Below are 14,680 nucleotides of genomic sequence, written 5' to 3' on the forward strand. Positions count from 1 at the left end.
ACTGGTAGTATCTAACAGGGTAGGATGGGCTGGTAGTATCTAACAGGGTAGGATGGGCTGGTAGTATCTAACAGGGTAGGATGGGCTGTTAGTATCTAACAGGGTAGGATGGGCTGGTAGTATCTAACAGGGTAGGATAGACTGGTAGTATTTAACAGGGTAGGATGGACTGGTAGTATCTAACAGGGTAGGATAGACTGCTAGTATATAACAGGGTAGGAGGGGCTGGTAGTATCTAACAGGGTAGGATGGGCTGGTAGTATCTAACAGGGTAGGATGGGCTGGTAGTATCTAACAGGGTAGGATGGGCTGGTAGTATATAACAGGGTAGGATGGACTGGTAGTATCTAACAGGGTAGGATGGACTGGTAGTATCTAACAGGGTAGGATGGGCTGGTAGTATATAACAGGGTAGGATGGACTGGTAGTATCTAACAGGGTAGGAGGGGCTGGTAGTATCTAACAGGGTAGGATGGGCTGGTAGTATCTAACAGGGTAGGAGGGGCTGGTAGTATCTAACAGGGTAGGATGGGCTGGTAGTATATAACAGGGTAGGAGGGGCTGGTAGTATCTAACAGGGTAGGATGGGCTGGTAGTATATAACAGGGTAGGAGGGGCTGGTAGTATATAACAGGGTAGGATGGGCTGGTAGTATCTAACAGGGTAGGATGGACTGGTAGTATCTAACAGGGTAGGATGGGCTGGTAGTATCTAACAGGGTAGGGATGGGCTGGTAGTATCTAACAGGGTAGGATGGGCTGGTAGTATCTAACAGGGTAGGGATGGACTGGTAGTATCTAACAGGGTAGGATGGGCTGGTAGTATCTAACAGGGTAGGATGGGCTGGTAGTATCTAACAGGGTAGGATGGGCTGGTAGTATCTAACAGGGTAGGATGGGCTGGTAGTATCTAACAGGGTAGGATAGACTGGTAGTATTTAACAGGGTAGGATGGGCTGGTAGTATCTAACAGGGTAGGATGGACTGGTAGTATCTAACAGGGTAGGGATGGACTGGTAGTATCTAACAGGGTAGGATGGACTGGTAGTATCTAACAGGGTAGGATGGGCTGGTAGTATCTAACAGGGTAGGATGGGCTGGTAGTATCTAACAAGGTAGGATGGGCTGGTAGTATCTAACAGGGTAGGATGGGCTGGTAGTATCTAACAGGGTAGGATGGGCTGGTAGTATCTAACAGGGTAGGATAGACTGGTAGTATTTAACAGGGTAGGATGGGCTGGTAGTATCTAACAGGGTAGGATGGACTGGTAGTATCTAACAGGGTAGGATGGGCTGGTAGTATCTAACAGGGTAGGATGGACTGGTAGTATCTAACAGGGTAGGATGGGCTGGTAGTATCTAACAGGGTAGGATGGACTGGTAGTATCTAACAGGGTAGGATGGGCTGGTAGTATCTAACAGGGCAGGAGGGGCTGGCAAACAGGAAGTATTGACTTAACATGCAGGTTAAGTGAAGCAGCGAGTGCCCCACATTGCTGAGTGCAGTGTTGAGTGTTATCTAAAGTTCTTACCACATATTCCATTGGACAACCCTCAGCCTGCCTGTAACCCTAAAAACACCAAAGCGCAGATCAACACACTTAGTCAATGACTGAGCGTTGTACATAATCACACAGCCAATCACCGAAAGGGTTCCTGTCGCCCTCGCCAACTTGGCTCCCAGGCTCAGCTGTGGAGAAAGTCATGTGACGTGTGTGTGTTCGAGTCTCAGGTGCTTACACAGACCTGTGTGTGTGTGTGTTCGAGGCTCAGGTGCTTACACAGACCTGTGTGTGTGTGTGTGTTCGAGGCTCAGGTGCTTACACAGACCTGTGTGTGTAATGTGTATGCATGTGCACCATCTGCCAGTGTTTGAAAGACACACTGGAATGATAGGAATGATTTCCCAGTGCTGTGTGTCAGTCTCAACTTGCCCAGTGTGTAATAGTATCTGATCTGGCCAGTCCTCGGGACAGAGCATATAATCATGTCTTAATAATAGGGTCTTTTATTTTGCAGACGCTTTTCTCCAAAGCTATGTACAGAGAGGGATTTGATCATGCAACCTCATGATCTGCAGTCAAATGCTCTAACCACTGAGCTACACCTATCCCCCACAAGTGAACCTATGTTTGCTGCTGTCCTATTACTCAAGACACACACCCAGTGCTGTAGATAAATACGGTCTGTAGGCTAAGTGAACCTGTATAACAATCAAGTCAGACCAAACGTGATGGGTCCAGAAATAGAGTGAATTCAATTGGGGTTAAATCAATGTGATTAGTGGGTGATCCTGGACATTAGCAGTGCAGCCTCTTCAACCGTTTACCAAGCTCTCAGCAAACATGTGAGCTGGCTATTTTGGGTTTCTCTCAGTCTCTCTCCCTTCCTGTTCCAACTACCACAGCCCCTCTTCCTCCACTTCTCTCTTGTTCCTGTCCTTTAGTCTCTTCATCATTCTCCTATTTCTCTACGCTACACGTTCCTCGAGCTCACTCCCCTCTCTCCATCTCACCACCCCTCTGGTTACATGAACAGACCTGCAGGTAACCCAGGAACCACGCAGGGTTAGTCACTAGGGGCCGCTGGCTAGCCGTGTTCTCCCCTGCTCGCTGAGGAAATCAATCCAGTTCCTCTCTTAACAGAGGAACTAGATTGTTCTGTGCAGTTCTCATCCACTTTCCCCCTACAGGTACAGTCAGGGACAGAGGTAAACATGAACTCTACAGGGGTCAGGGCCTGTTCTCTTACTGACCATACGGCAGAGGGCCGGGGAAAGGTTAAACTCAGTAAAACCAGCTTCTAGGATCTATGACCTCTCTCTGACCTCTCCACACACAGTTCAACCATCCTCCAGGCATAGAACGGTTCCTTCTTCTGGTGTACCATAACGTGGTGAATGAAGGGGCCTCTGTCAGCACCATACTAACAGGCATAGCTGCCACTTACAAGGTTCCACTTACAGAACCTAAGCAATATCTATTATAGCTGTAAAAATGTACATGTAAAGCTGCACCAGTTTAAGACATTATGGATCGTGGCTAATTCATGCTAGCACATGGTTTACTGCAAAGCTACTCGAAGATTACTAACCTGCTTATTAGCTATAGCTGCACTCATCCTCATGGGTTTATAAATACCAAATAGCTTGATTGTGCATCTGACTTGTTCCATGATACGCAGAGCCTGCTCAATGCACAGCGTGTTCCCTGCCAGGCAGGAAGTGAAAACGAGCTCAGCCTGTGTTTTCTTGTGTTGTAAGACCCGGTCAAGTCAACCACGCAGCAGGACCAAGATAACTACCACTGCCGGCTGCTTCCGCTGCAACAACAGAAAGACACTAACCAACACACCCACACACACCAGCACGAAGAGTTTCGCTAAGGCCCAAGAGCGCATATAATCCTATAATCACAGATCCCACTCAAACTGCTTTTTCTTAGTATTTCTGATTTGTGATCATCAGAGATACAAGCCTGTCTGAGGGCTTTATGAGTGACATACACTCCTGTCCCTCCAGACTTACTTACTCTGCTGGTGACAGATAAGGTTGGAATCAAATTGGGCAAACCGGATTTTGATTGAGAGGGTTTGAGTTTGAGGGAATTGCTGTGTGCCAGATTGAGAGAGGAGCTCTGGTTTGATGGATAGATTGATTTATTAATCAGTTGTGCGTGTGTGTTGTGTGTCCTTACAAAGCGTGTGTGTGTGTTGTGTGTCCTTACAAATCCACCTCTTGCAGCATTCAGAGACCATCCTTATTCTTCTCATCAACTTCCCCACCAGAGCAGATAACATCCCAATATGGCCATACAGCATGTCACTGTGACGTGTATGAGGAGTGCGAGGGCCTGATAGGGACGCTGGCTCGTCAGAGTTCATTCCCTTCAGAGAAGTCATTATCCTTCAGACCCCTAGCTCTGCACTTTCATCCATACTTCTATCCCTCCATCCCTCTATCCATGCACTGTGCCGGGAAACACAATGTAGGATTTCTCTCTCTCACCCAGAAGCCCCACCTTCTGGTCTCCCTGTTTACCTGAGCACACCTGTTGTCACCTGCAGTCACTGCTATGCCTCTCAGCTTCTAACCAGGCTGTGCTCTTTCCTTCCCTCCTGTACCACAAGGATCAACCTGTCTTTTGACGTGTTGATGACAACTAGGCCTCTGATGCAGAGTGACTGTTCAACAACATTCCATCTTTTGAATTGACCGTTGCCAGTTTATGTGAGTGCAATTGAAGTTGTGCTTCTCTTTTATCTGCTTCCTTGTTGCTTAGAAACAGCTCAACTGAAACCTGCAGAACCCTTTGTTTGGCATTATGTCTGCAACTATGTCTGTAACTGTGTCTGTAACTGTGTCTGTCTGGCATCGTGTCTGTAACTGTGTCTGTAACTGTGTCTGTAACTATGTCTGTAACTGTGTCTGTAACTGTGTCTGTCTGACATCGTGTCAGTAACTGTGTCTGTCTGGCATTTTGTCAGTAACTGTGTCTGTCTGGCATCGTGTCCGTAACTGTGTCTGTCTGGCATCGTGTCAGTAACTGTGTCTGCCTGGCATTGTGTCTGTCACTGTCTGTAACTATGTCTGTCTGGCATCGTGTCTGTAACTGTGTCTGTCTGGTATTGTGTCTGTAACTGTGTCTTTAATGGTGCCTGTCTGTAACTGTGTCTGTAACTATGTCTGTCTGGCATCGTGTCAGTAACTGTGTCTGTAACTGTGTCTGTAACTGTGTCTGTCTGTAACTGTGTCTGTAACTGTGTCTGTCTGGTATTGTGTCTGTAACTGTGTCTGTAAATGTGTGTCTGTAACTGTAACTGTCTGGCATTGTGTCTGTAACTGTGTCTGTCTGGCATTGTGTCTGTAACTGTGTCTGTCTGGTATTGTGTCTATAACTGTGTCTTTAATGGTGTCTGTCTGTAACTGTGTCTGTAACTATGTCTGTCTGGCATTGTGTCAGTAACTGTGTCTGTAACTGTGTCTGTCTGGTACCGTGTCTGTAACTGTGTCTGTCTGGTATTGTGTCTGTAACTGTGTCTGTAATGGTGTCTGTAACTGTAACTGTGTCTGTAACTGTGTCTGTAACTGTGACTGTAACTGTGTCTGTCTGGCATTGTGTCTGTAGCTGTGTCTGTCTGGCATTGTGTCTGTAGCTGTGTCTGTCTGGCATTGTGTCTGTAACTGTGTCTGTCTGGCATTGTGTCTGTAACTGTGTCTGTCTGGCATTGTGTCTGTAGCTGTGTCTGTCTGGCATTGTGTCTGTAGCTGTGTCTGTCTGGCATTGTGTCTGTAACTGTGTGTCTGGCATTGTGTCTGTGTGGCAATTGTCTATCAAGTGTCTGTTTAGAGGGCCTGCACACCCCTTCAAACCAAATCTGCCTCATTAATCAGTAACTACAGTGTAGGTTCCACATACAGAGATCCAAGAGTCGTTTACCACTGGGGATTCACTGCCACTGCTTGTTCAATATTCACTTAGTAGCCTTTAGCAAATGGCCAATTACTAGTTTGACTTTTAGAGGCAATAGTCTGTGGTGAATCCTCTCGTACACACAGGGTACAACTGGGAATAGAGAGTCACCGTAAAGTGTTCAGCTTATGCTACTTTGTTTATAGATAGTTTCCCTATTTAATTGGACGGACTTTATGACTTGTGCTGTCCAAAACAGTTAAACACTGCGAATCTGCTGAAGTCGTATTCTGCAGTACGACAGCGCACAGTTGATTGTGTGCGGGCCTGTAACCCACCATCAACGTTCACGTAAACTTAGTTACTTGATACATTGTGCCGTCTCGGCTATGATAGCCAGGCAACAACTGATACGGTGGAACACGATGAGTTTCCCCAAACTGACGTCACACTTATTTACTTAGTTGGCCAACACAGTTCATTTTCTAATAAGAACATAGACTACACAATAATACAATCCAACTGTCCTGTGGTGACACGTTCCGTGCACATCCCAGACCATGCCCCAAAAGGATTCAGCTTTTACGAAGAACTTACCAGCTCTCGTCCTCCAGTTCCTGCCGTCCCTATTCCAGTCGAAAAGCTATTATTTGTCCCGTAAGTTTTATTTAGCCTACATATAGCCTACTAGAACAAGTTCGAAGGTTCAGCTCGGTCGCTACCTTTTAGTATTCACATGAACTTAATAAGTAATGGGGCTGAAACTTTTCTTTCTTTTCCCTTCCTCTACTCCCCCCGCCGCCCCCTTTCTACGTCCACGAAAGAAGCCACTTCCGCGAACAAATGGCAGCGTCATCTGGCCTCTGCCGCTAGACGCAGTTCGCACCTGGCCTGTGAGCTCATTGCTCGACAGTCAAAGATTGTGGGGAAAAAGGAAAAGATTCCCACAAATTACATGCTACTAAATCGATGTAAATTTTTAGTTAGACGTGTTTAGCATGTTAGCCTATGGCATTACATATGTTATTATATTAGCGTATTTTTAAAGCAAACTGAGAAAAAGACTTTATTTGACATGTGATACAGTTTTATACAGAACAGAAGGCATAAATAAATTAATGGCATTCTACTTTAACGGAACACTGTCCTCTGCTGGTAAGAGAGGGAAGGAGCGCAAGAGAGAGGAGATACAGAGAATTGTGCTTTTCTCCGTAACTCAAACAGCAACAAAAACATATGTGACATCAATAATACTAAATTATAATAATGCTGTCTCTAACACTGCCAAACAACACTGCACCACCACCGGACAAGGATACATTCTGGGGTTCAATTTTAGTGCGACACAACACCCATACTGTACTTCCGCCTTGTAAAACGCGTGGTGATACGACCCGCCTTCTGTAATCTCATTGGTTCCCTGCATTCTGAAGTAGCCCTTTGCAGTATGTTATTGGTTGGGCTGTGTTCTTCTGCGTGTGAGTGACATTCGCTTCATTAACGAATACAGAACGAGGACATATGCGATCCCGGGGTAAGCGTTTTGTTGACTATCAACTCGTTATCAAATCATTCATAGTTGCCACCTAAAGTAGCCTTGGTATCTTCTTTGACAGCTCTATTGAAAGGGCGTAACCCAGCAATATATTTCATATCAAATGTAGCTAGCTAGCTAGCCCATAGTCAGATTTAAGCAACACTGTCATGTTCAAGGGAGGAAGCAGAAAAAGCCGGGTTTCTTGACCCTGACGAAATGGAGTCTGGGCTAAAGGTGATCAATAACTGCCTTACAGCTTGTCAGCGCAATATATTGTAGTAGCCCGACAGAAATACTTCCCCTCCTAGATCAGTTACGTGCTAACTGCAGCCACCAGCGTGTTATAGTGAGGTAAAAAATTGCAATGAATTATGTTGAATACAGAAATCAACTCGTAAGAGCAATTTATATAAATCGGCTGACACACACGTAAACAGACACAATGCACACGTGCTTAGGGTTTGCTGGACAGGGTAAATCTACCAAGTTCGTCTAATATTGCTCATTAACCACATTATCAAGCTTAAACATCCATGTTTACACTGCAGCATGCTCCTCTCTCTCTCTCTCTCTCTCTCTCTCTCTCTCTCTCTCTCTCTCTCCTCTGTGGTCCTGCAGCTCTGGATGCTGCTGTCCCTTCCCAGACTGAGTAGAGCAGTGGTGCGCGTGAGGAGAGTGGCGGCTCAGGTCACCAAGGCAACCATGTCTCAGAACCACAGGGACTGCAGTGTCTCAGCCCAGGCTGAGGGGGGCGCTACCACCGCGGCCATCCTCATCATCGGAGATGAGATACTGAAGGTGTGACCAGAGTGCAATGTGTCACTCGCTTTGTACAAGATTAACCCTATCCTGTGGGTTTGACTTCTCTCTCTCTCTCTCTGTTTCTCACTCTCTCTCAGGGTCACACAGTGGACACTAACAGTGCCTTCCTGTCTCGGGCGTTGAGGAAGCTGGGCGTGTGTGTGGAGCGAATCACCGTCATCCCCGACCAGCAGGAGGCGATCGCCAAGGAGGTGTCTCTCCTCTCGGCCCAGTACACGCACCTCCTCACCTCTGGGGGCATCGGCCCCACCCACGACGACGTCACCTTCGAGAGCGTTGCCATGGCGTTCCAGGAGGAGCTGTACCTGCACCCAGAGCTGAGACAGCTGGTACAGGAGTTCTTCGGGGTGGTGGATGAAGACAGCCCCGCCATGAAGCTGGCCAGGGTCCCTCGCTCCTCCAGACTCAACTATGGGACTGATCCTCAGACTGGGAAGCTCTTACGCTACCCGCTGGTAGGTGCCTCTGCATTACCATCACAGCTGATTGATGGAGCAGCAGTTTTATTGAGAGCGACGTACAAATAGTGGATGTAGAAAGTAGAGCAGGAGATGAAGGATCAGAAGTGTAGTTCTGACTGTATTTCACACCGTACACTTGGATTACATACATGTATGAAATACATACCATATATGGTGTTCTACAACTAGGTTTCATATATTCATGACTCGGTAATTAGCCTATCATCATCCACTGTGTGAGCCACAACTTCATCATTCTGAGATGATGTCATATCCTGGTCCTTCTTCCTGTCTTCCAAGGTTAGTGTGCGTAACGTCTATATCTTCCCCGGAATTCCGTCTCTGCTGGAGAGGGCCTTTAAGGGTCTGGAGCACCTGTTTGCTGGCTCAGGGACCGTCTTTCACACACACGAGGTGAAACTATACCTATGAATTGAATCTCATCTAAAATCCCTGGGTCCAGCAGCCCCCAGCTGTAGGACACATCTGACCCCGTGACGTTTGTGCTGCAGGTGTTTGTGGATGCAGATGAGACTCAGATTGCTCCGGTTCTGACCAAGCTGCAGATGGGCCTGGGTCGGAAGGTGGCTCTGGGCTCCTACCCTGACTGGCTGAGTAACTACCACCGGGTCAAGCTGGTGCTGGACTCAGACAGCCAGGAGGAGGTGAACCAGGCCCGGGTCAAGCTGCTGGACGAGCTGCCTAAGGGAAGCGTGGTGCCGCTGGTCACAGACCCGGTGTCCATCGCTACCGAGGAGGTGTATACCCTGGCCAAGAGTGGTGAGAGATGGAGGAGGGAGAAGGGAGGGAGGGGGCGAGGGAGGGATAGAATGAAGGTTGTTAAATAAGCTTTTTGTACCTTCAATCATTTATGGCTTTCAAAAATGGCTGGCTTTGTGTCACCATATTTTATGCTCACCTTTTAGAATGCACATGCTGAAAATGTACATGGTTTTGGTCACGCAAATGAGGGTTTCAGGCCCTGGGAACAGATATTGAAATCAAATTGTCAAAAGGTGTTTGAACCCTGTATGATAGCTTCCTATTTCGAGCCCCACCTGTGTGATCTCCTACAGGTACCCCGCTGGGTGACAAGGTGGCATCTGCCCTGAAGACCATAGAGAGCGCTCTGGAGCAGTACTCCTCAGACGAGGTCTGTGTTGGGTTCAACGGAGGCAAGGACTGCACAGCACTGCTGCACTTGTACCACGCAGCACTGAAACGGTGAGCCAGAGGTTGTCTCAGGGAAAGGGACTGAAGGAGGACAGGAGGAGAGAGATATGGAAACAAAGAAGTCTGTCCCTGTACTTACTGTAAGTCGCTCTGGATAAGAGCGTCTGCTAAATGACTACATGTAAAGAGGAGTGATGTTGGTAGATGTTGGTAGCTGCGACAGAGTTCTCCTCTTCCTCAGTGTTCTGTCCATAGCTTGAGAGCGGACAGTGTGAGTAAGAATGTTCTCTTTCTCTCTCTCTCTCTCACTCTCACTCTCTCTCACTCTCACTCACTCACTCGCTCACTCACTCAGGCGGTACCCAGACGGGAAAGACAAGGTGAAGGCACTCTACATTCGCATTGTCTCTCCGTTCCCAGAGATGGAGAGATTTCTCCAAGACACCATCAAAAGGTGAGCTATCCCTCCATCCATCCCTCCCTCCAGCCTGACCTCCCTCCCTCCAGCCTGACCTCCCTCCAGCCTGACCTCCATCCCTCCAGCCTGACCTCCCTCCCTCCAGCCTGACCTCCATCCCTCCAGCCTGACCTCCATCCCTCCAGCCTGACCTCCCTACCTCCAGCCTGACCTCCATCCCTCCACACCTCCCTCCCTCCAGCCTGACCTCCCTCCCTCCAGCCTGACCTCCCTCCATCCAGCCTGACCTCCCTCCCTCCAGCCTGACCTCCCTCCCTCCAGCCTGACCTCCCTCCCTCCAGCCTGACCTCCATCCCTCCAGCCTGACCTCCCTCCCTCCAGCCTGACCTCCATCCCTCCACACCTCCCTCCCTCCAGCCTGACCTCCCTCCAGCCTGACCTCCCTCCCTCCAGCCTGACCTCCCTCCCTCCAGCCTGACCTCCCTCCCTCCAGCCTGACCTCCCTCACTCCAGCCTGACCTCCCTCCCTCCAGCCTGACCTCCCTCCCTCCAGCCTGACCTCCATCCCTCCAGCCTGACCTCCCTCCCTCCAGCCTGACCTCCCTCCATCCAGCCTGACCTCCCTCCCTCCAGCCTGACCTCCCTCCCTCCAGCCTGACCTCCCTCCCTCCAGCCTGACCTCCCTCCCTCCAGCCTGACCTCCCTCCCTCCAGCCTGACCTCCCTCCCTCCAGCCTGACCTCCATCCCTCCAGCCTGACCTCCCTCCCTCCAGCCTGACCTCCATCCCTCCAGCCTGACCTCCATCCCTCCAGCCTGACCTCCATCCCTCCACACCTCCCTCCCTCCAGCCTGACCTCCATCCCTCCACACCTCCCTCCCTCCAGCCTGACCTCCATCCCTCCACACCTCCCTCCCTCCAGCCTGACCTCCATCCCTCTCAGCTGGGGCTCGTTATCTAGCAAGGCTCCTCCCTCAGTCTCTGCAGTATTACTATCAATATTATGAGAAAACAGCTCAGTATTTAGCACCTGTTCTCTGTAGATACGACCTGGACTTGTTTTCAGTGGAGGGCAGTATTCGGCAGGCTCTGAGTGAGGTGCAGGAGAGGAGAGCGGAGCTGAGAGCCGTCCTGATGGGGACCCGGAGGACTGACCCCTACTCCCACACCCTGACCCCCATGTGCCTCACCGACCCTGGCTGGCCCCCCTACATGAGGGTGAACCCTCTACTGGTGAGATAGCATACATTTACATTTAGTCATTTAGCAGACGCTCTTATCCAGAGCGACTTACAGTAAGTACAGGGACATTCCCCCGAGGCAAGTAGGGTGAAGTGCCTTGCCCAAGGACACAACGCCATTTTTCATGGCCGGGAATCGAACCGGCAACCTTCTGATTACTAGACCGATTCCCTAACCACTCATTCCCTAACCACTCAGCCACCTGACTCCCAAGCATACACACGCACACACGAACGCATCCCAGTTGTGTCAACCTCCTTTGCTGTGTTCGTATTCTGCTAATGGGATTTGTAATATTTATATCTGTTCCCCATCTCCTTATTCTCTAACCCTTTCTTTTTTGTCTCTCTGTGTCTCTCTCTGTGTCTCTCTCTGTGTGTCTCTCTGTGTGTCTCTCTGTGTGTCTCTCTGTCAGGACTGGACGTATCATGACATCTGGTCGTTCCTGAGGACTCTCTATGTACCATACTGTATTCTCTATGATAAAGGGTAAGATCCCTCTGATGCCAGGGCTCCATGTAGCAGGGCTCCATGTAGCAGGGCTCCATGTAGCAGGGCTCCATGTAGCAGGGCTCCATGTAGCAGGGCTCCATGTAGCAGGGCTCCATGTAGCAGGGCTCCATGTAGCAGGGCTCCATGTACCAGGGCTCCATGGAGCAGGGCTCCATGTAGCAGGGCTCCATGTAGCAGGGCTCCATGTACCAGGGCTCCATGTAGCAGGGCTCCATGTAGCAGGGCTCCATGTAGCAGGGCTCCATGTACCAGGGCTCCATGTAGCAGGGCTCCATGTAGCAGCTCTGTGGGTGTCACTAGAGGAAGTGAGGTCACTAAAGTGAGAGTACAGTGTTTTTTTGTTCTGCTCTGTGTGGTGACCTTATTAACCTGGTTCAAAATGTGCATCTGCTACCTTCACTACCATCCTGTCCCTGCTACCTTCACTACCATCCTGTCCCTGCTACCTTCACTACCATCCTGTCCCTGCTACCTTCACTACCATCCTGTCCCTGCTACCTTCACTACCATCCTGTCCCTGCTACCTTCACTACCATCCTGTCCCTGCTACCTTCACTACCATCCTGTCCCTGCTACCTTCACTACCATCCTGTCCCTGCTACCTTCACTACCATCCTGTCCCTGCTACCTTCACTACCATCCTGTCCCTGCTACCTTCACTACCATCCTGTCCCTGCTACCTTCACTACCATCCTGTCCCTGCTACCTTCACTACCATCCTGTCCCTGCTACCTTCACTACCATCCTGTCCCTGCTACCTTCACTACCATCCTGTCCCTGCTACCTTCACTACCATCCTGTCCCTGCTACCTTCACTACCATCCTGTCCCTGCTACCTTCACTACCATCCTGTCCCTGCTACCTTCACTACCATCCTGTCCCTGCTACCTTCACTACCATCCTGTCCCTGCTACCTTCACTACCATCCTGTCCCTGCTACCTTCACTACCATCCTGTCCCTGCTACCTTCACTACCATCCTGTCCCTGCTACCTTCACTACCATCCTGTCCCTGCTACCTTCACTACCATCCTGTCCCTGCTACCTTCACTACCATCCTGTCCCTGCTACCTTCACTACCATCCTGTCCCTGCTACCTTCACTACCATCCTGTCCCTGCTACCTTCACTACCATCCTGTCCCTGCTACCTTCCCTACCATCCTGTCCCTGCTACCTTCACTACCATCCTGTCCCTGCGTTGTCTTCCTGTAACCCTGCCTGTCTGTCTCCTGACAGCTACACGTCTCTGGGCAGCATGGACAACACCTGCAGAAACTCCTCCCTCCAGGTGCTGGATGCCAGGGGCGTGGCCCACTACAAGCCCGCCTACCAGCTGGAGAACGAGGACGAGGAACGCAACTCCCGTGCGTGAACAGGATATGATGTCACTTCCTGGAGCGGAGCTCTGAGACGGCGGTACCCCGTGTGCATGGATGGGCTTCACCTCCACTGATGATCTGGAAATGAACCAATCACAACACCAAGCTGAGAAACCCAGAGAGGCAGTGAGTCCTGTGCCCGGACACAGCAAAGGGTCACGAGGAGACAGGAGGGGAGAGAAATCATTCTCTGAGCGGACTGACAGAAGGCTGTGTGTGTGTCTGTGTGTGAATCTATGAGTGTTAGTACGTGCCTGAATGTTAGCGAGTGTGTGTGTGTGTGAATCTGTGAGTGTTAGTGTGTGTGTGCCTCAGTGTAAAGGTCAAATCCTGTGGTTTGCAATAAAGCATTAATCAGTTGCAAGATTTTATTGGCTCATCCTTTGTAACTGTCATAAAGTGGACCAGTGCGACACCCAGCACAGGAACCACCGCTACCTCTACAGTTAACGAGGGATCCTGTGAACACACTGTTCAGTGTTGTGCCATGTTAAACTATGGCCTAATATGCAATAGTACTACACTAGGCTATCTTAAATTAATGATAATCCCAGCTTCCTCCCTCTGTGGCCTCTAGAGGTAAGAGTGTAAACCTCTGGACCTACTGTAGGCTATAAAGGTCAAGTTGAATAGTTTATTGATACGTATACTCAAACAAACCAACACACGTTTTCTGTTTCCCAAACCTTATTTCCTATGCTTAGAGGGTTATTTAACCCTTGTGTTATCTTCGGGTCGTTCTGACCCATCAGTCATTGTGACCCACCGTCGTATTGCGACAACTTTACCGCATACAAAAACAAAGTGAAGCATTTTCTTTTAACCCTCGTGCTGCCTTCGGGTCACATGACCCAAAGGTTCATAACGAACCATCGTTGTGTTTACCCAATTTTACCCAATACAAAAACAAATTAAAATAATTTTCTTTTAACCTTTGCAATGTGGGGGGTCTGAGACAGCCCAACGGTTAAAAGAAAATGCTTCACTTTGTCTTTGTATGCGGTAAATCTGTCGCAATACGACGGTGGGTCACAATGACTGATGGGTCAGAATGACCCGAAGATAACACAAGGGTTAACCGTTGGGCTGTCTCAGACCCCCCACATTGCGAAGGTTAAAATAAATAAAAAAATATTTGTTTTTGTATTGGGTAAAATTGGGTAAACACAACGATGGTTCGTTATGAACCTTTGGGTCATGTGACCCGAAGCAGCACGAGGGTTAAGAGTTTGTTTGGTAACATAACAAATTAAAAAATTCCGAGTTGGCCGCTTCATGAGAAGATGCAGTTCTGTCATGTGACCTCAAGAGCGCGTTCTTCTCATGTTTTCCACAGACTCGTGATTACAATAAATTACCTTTTCTGTTTTCAGGGATGATTGGATCTCGGTTTATCGATCTCTTTCTCCGCGCCTGGAGATTAGTCAACGCCGCGGCTGTGTGGATCGATACCGGCCGATCTAATAAGGCGGGTCGCTTACGAGGCCGCCCCGGGCCTCACAGACTGTTACACCTCCAATTACCATCTCCTCCCTCCGTGTCTCACTGCCCTCAACTTGTCTGGCTACGCTGTTGAAGCGTGCTGGAATTATTATTAATAACAACAATAAGGAAAGCAATAAGAGAAGCTTTATAATCATAGCAAAAGTAATGGTGTGTTTGAATGGTGGAATCAATAAGAAATTGCCTCGAATACGATGTGAATTCTGTTTAAGTTCCAGTTCTA

General features: G+C 49.1%; 1 protein-coding gene across 3 annotated transcripts; it reads left to right on the forward strand.

The window, feature by feature from the left end:
* The first annotated feature begins 6,867 nt into the window (after positions 1–6,867).
* flad1 (flavin adenine dinucleotide synthetase 1) lies at positions 6,868–13,322 on the forward strand. 3 transcript variants are annotated; one of them, XM_062455978.1, is made up of 10 exons: positions 6,868–6,944; positions 7,566–7,745; positions 7,847–8,224; positions 8,531–8,644; positions 8,743–9,010; positions 9,307–9,454; positions 9,759–9,857; positions 10,864–11,053; positions 11,478–11,551; positions 12,812–13,322. In XM_062455978.1, the coding sequence occupies exons 2-10, from the start codon at positions 7,572–7,574 to the stop codon at positions 12,945–12,947; spliced, it is 1,581 nt and encodes a 526-aa protein (XP_062311962.1). In that variant the 5' UTR covers positions 6,868–6,944; positions 7,566–7,571; the 3' UTR covers positions 12,948–13,322. The 3 variants fall into 3 exon arrangements, with proteins under 3 accessions (XP_062311962.1, XP_062311964.1, XP_062311961.1); XM_062455977.1 differs by lacking the exon at positions 6,868–6,944 and adding an exon at positions 7,033–7,181; XM_062455980.1 differs by lacking the exons at positions 6,868–6,944; positions 8,531–8,644 and adding an exon at positions 7,030–7,181.
* The last annotated feature ends 1,358 nt before the right edge of the window (positions 13,323–14,680 follow it).

The sequence above is a fragment of the Osmerus eperlanus genome, unplaced genomic scaffold, assembly GCF_963692335.1.
Source record: "Osmerus eperlanus unplaced genomic scaffold, fOsmEpe2.1 SCAFFOLD_84, whole genome shotgun sequence".
In the NCBI taxonomy this organism is placed as follows: domain Eukaryota; kingdom Metazoa; phylum Chordata; class Actinopteri; order Osmeriformes; family Osmeridae; genus Osmerus; species Osmerus eperlanus.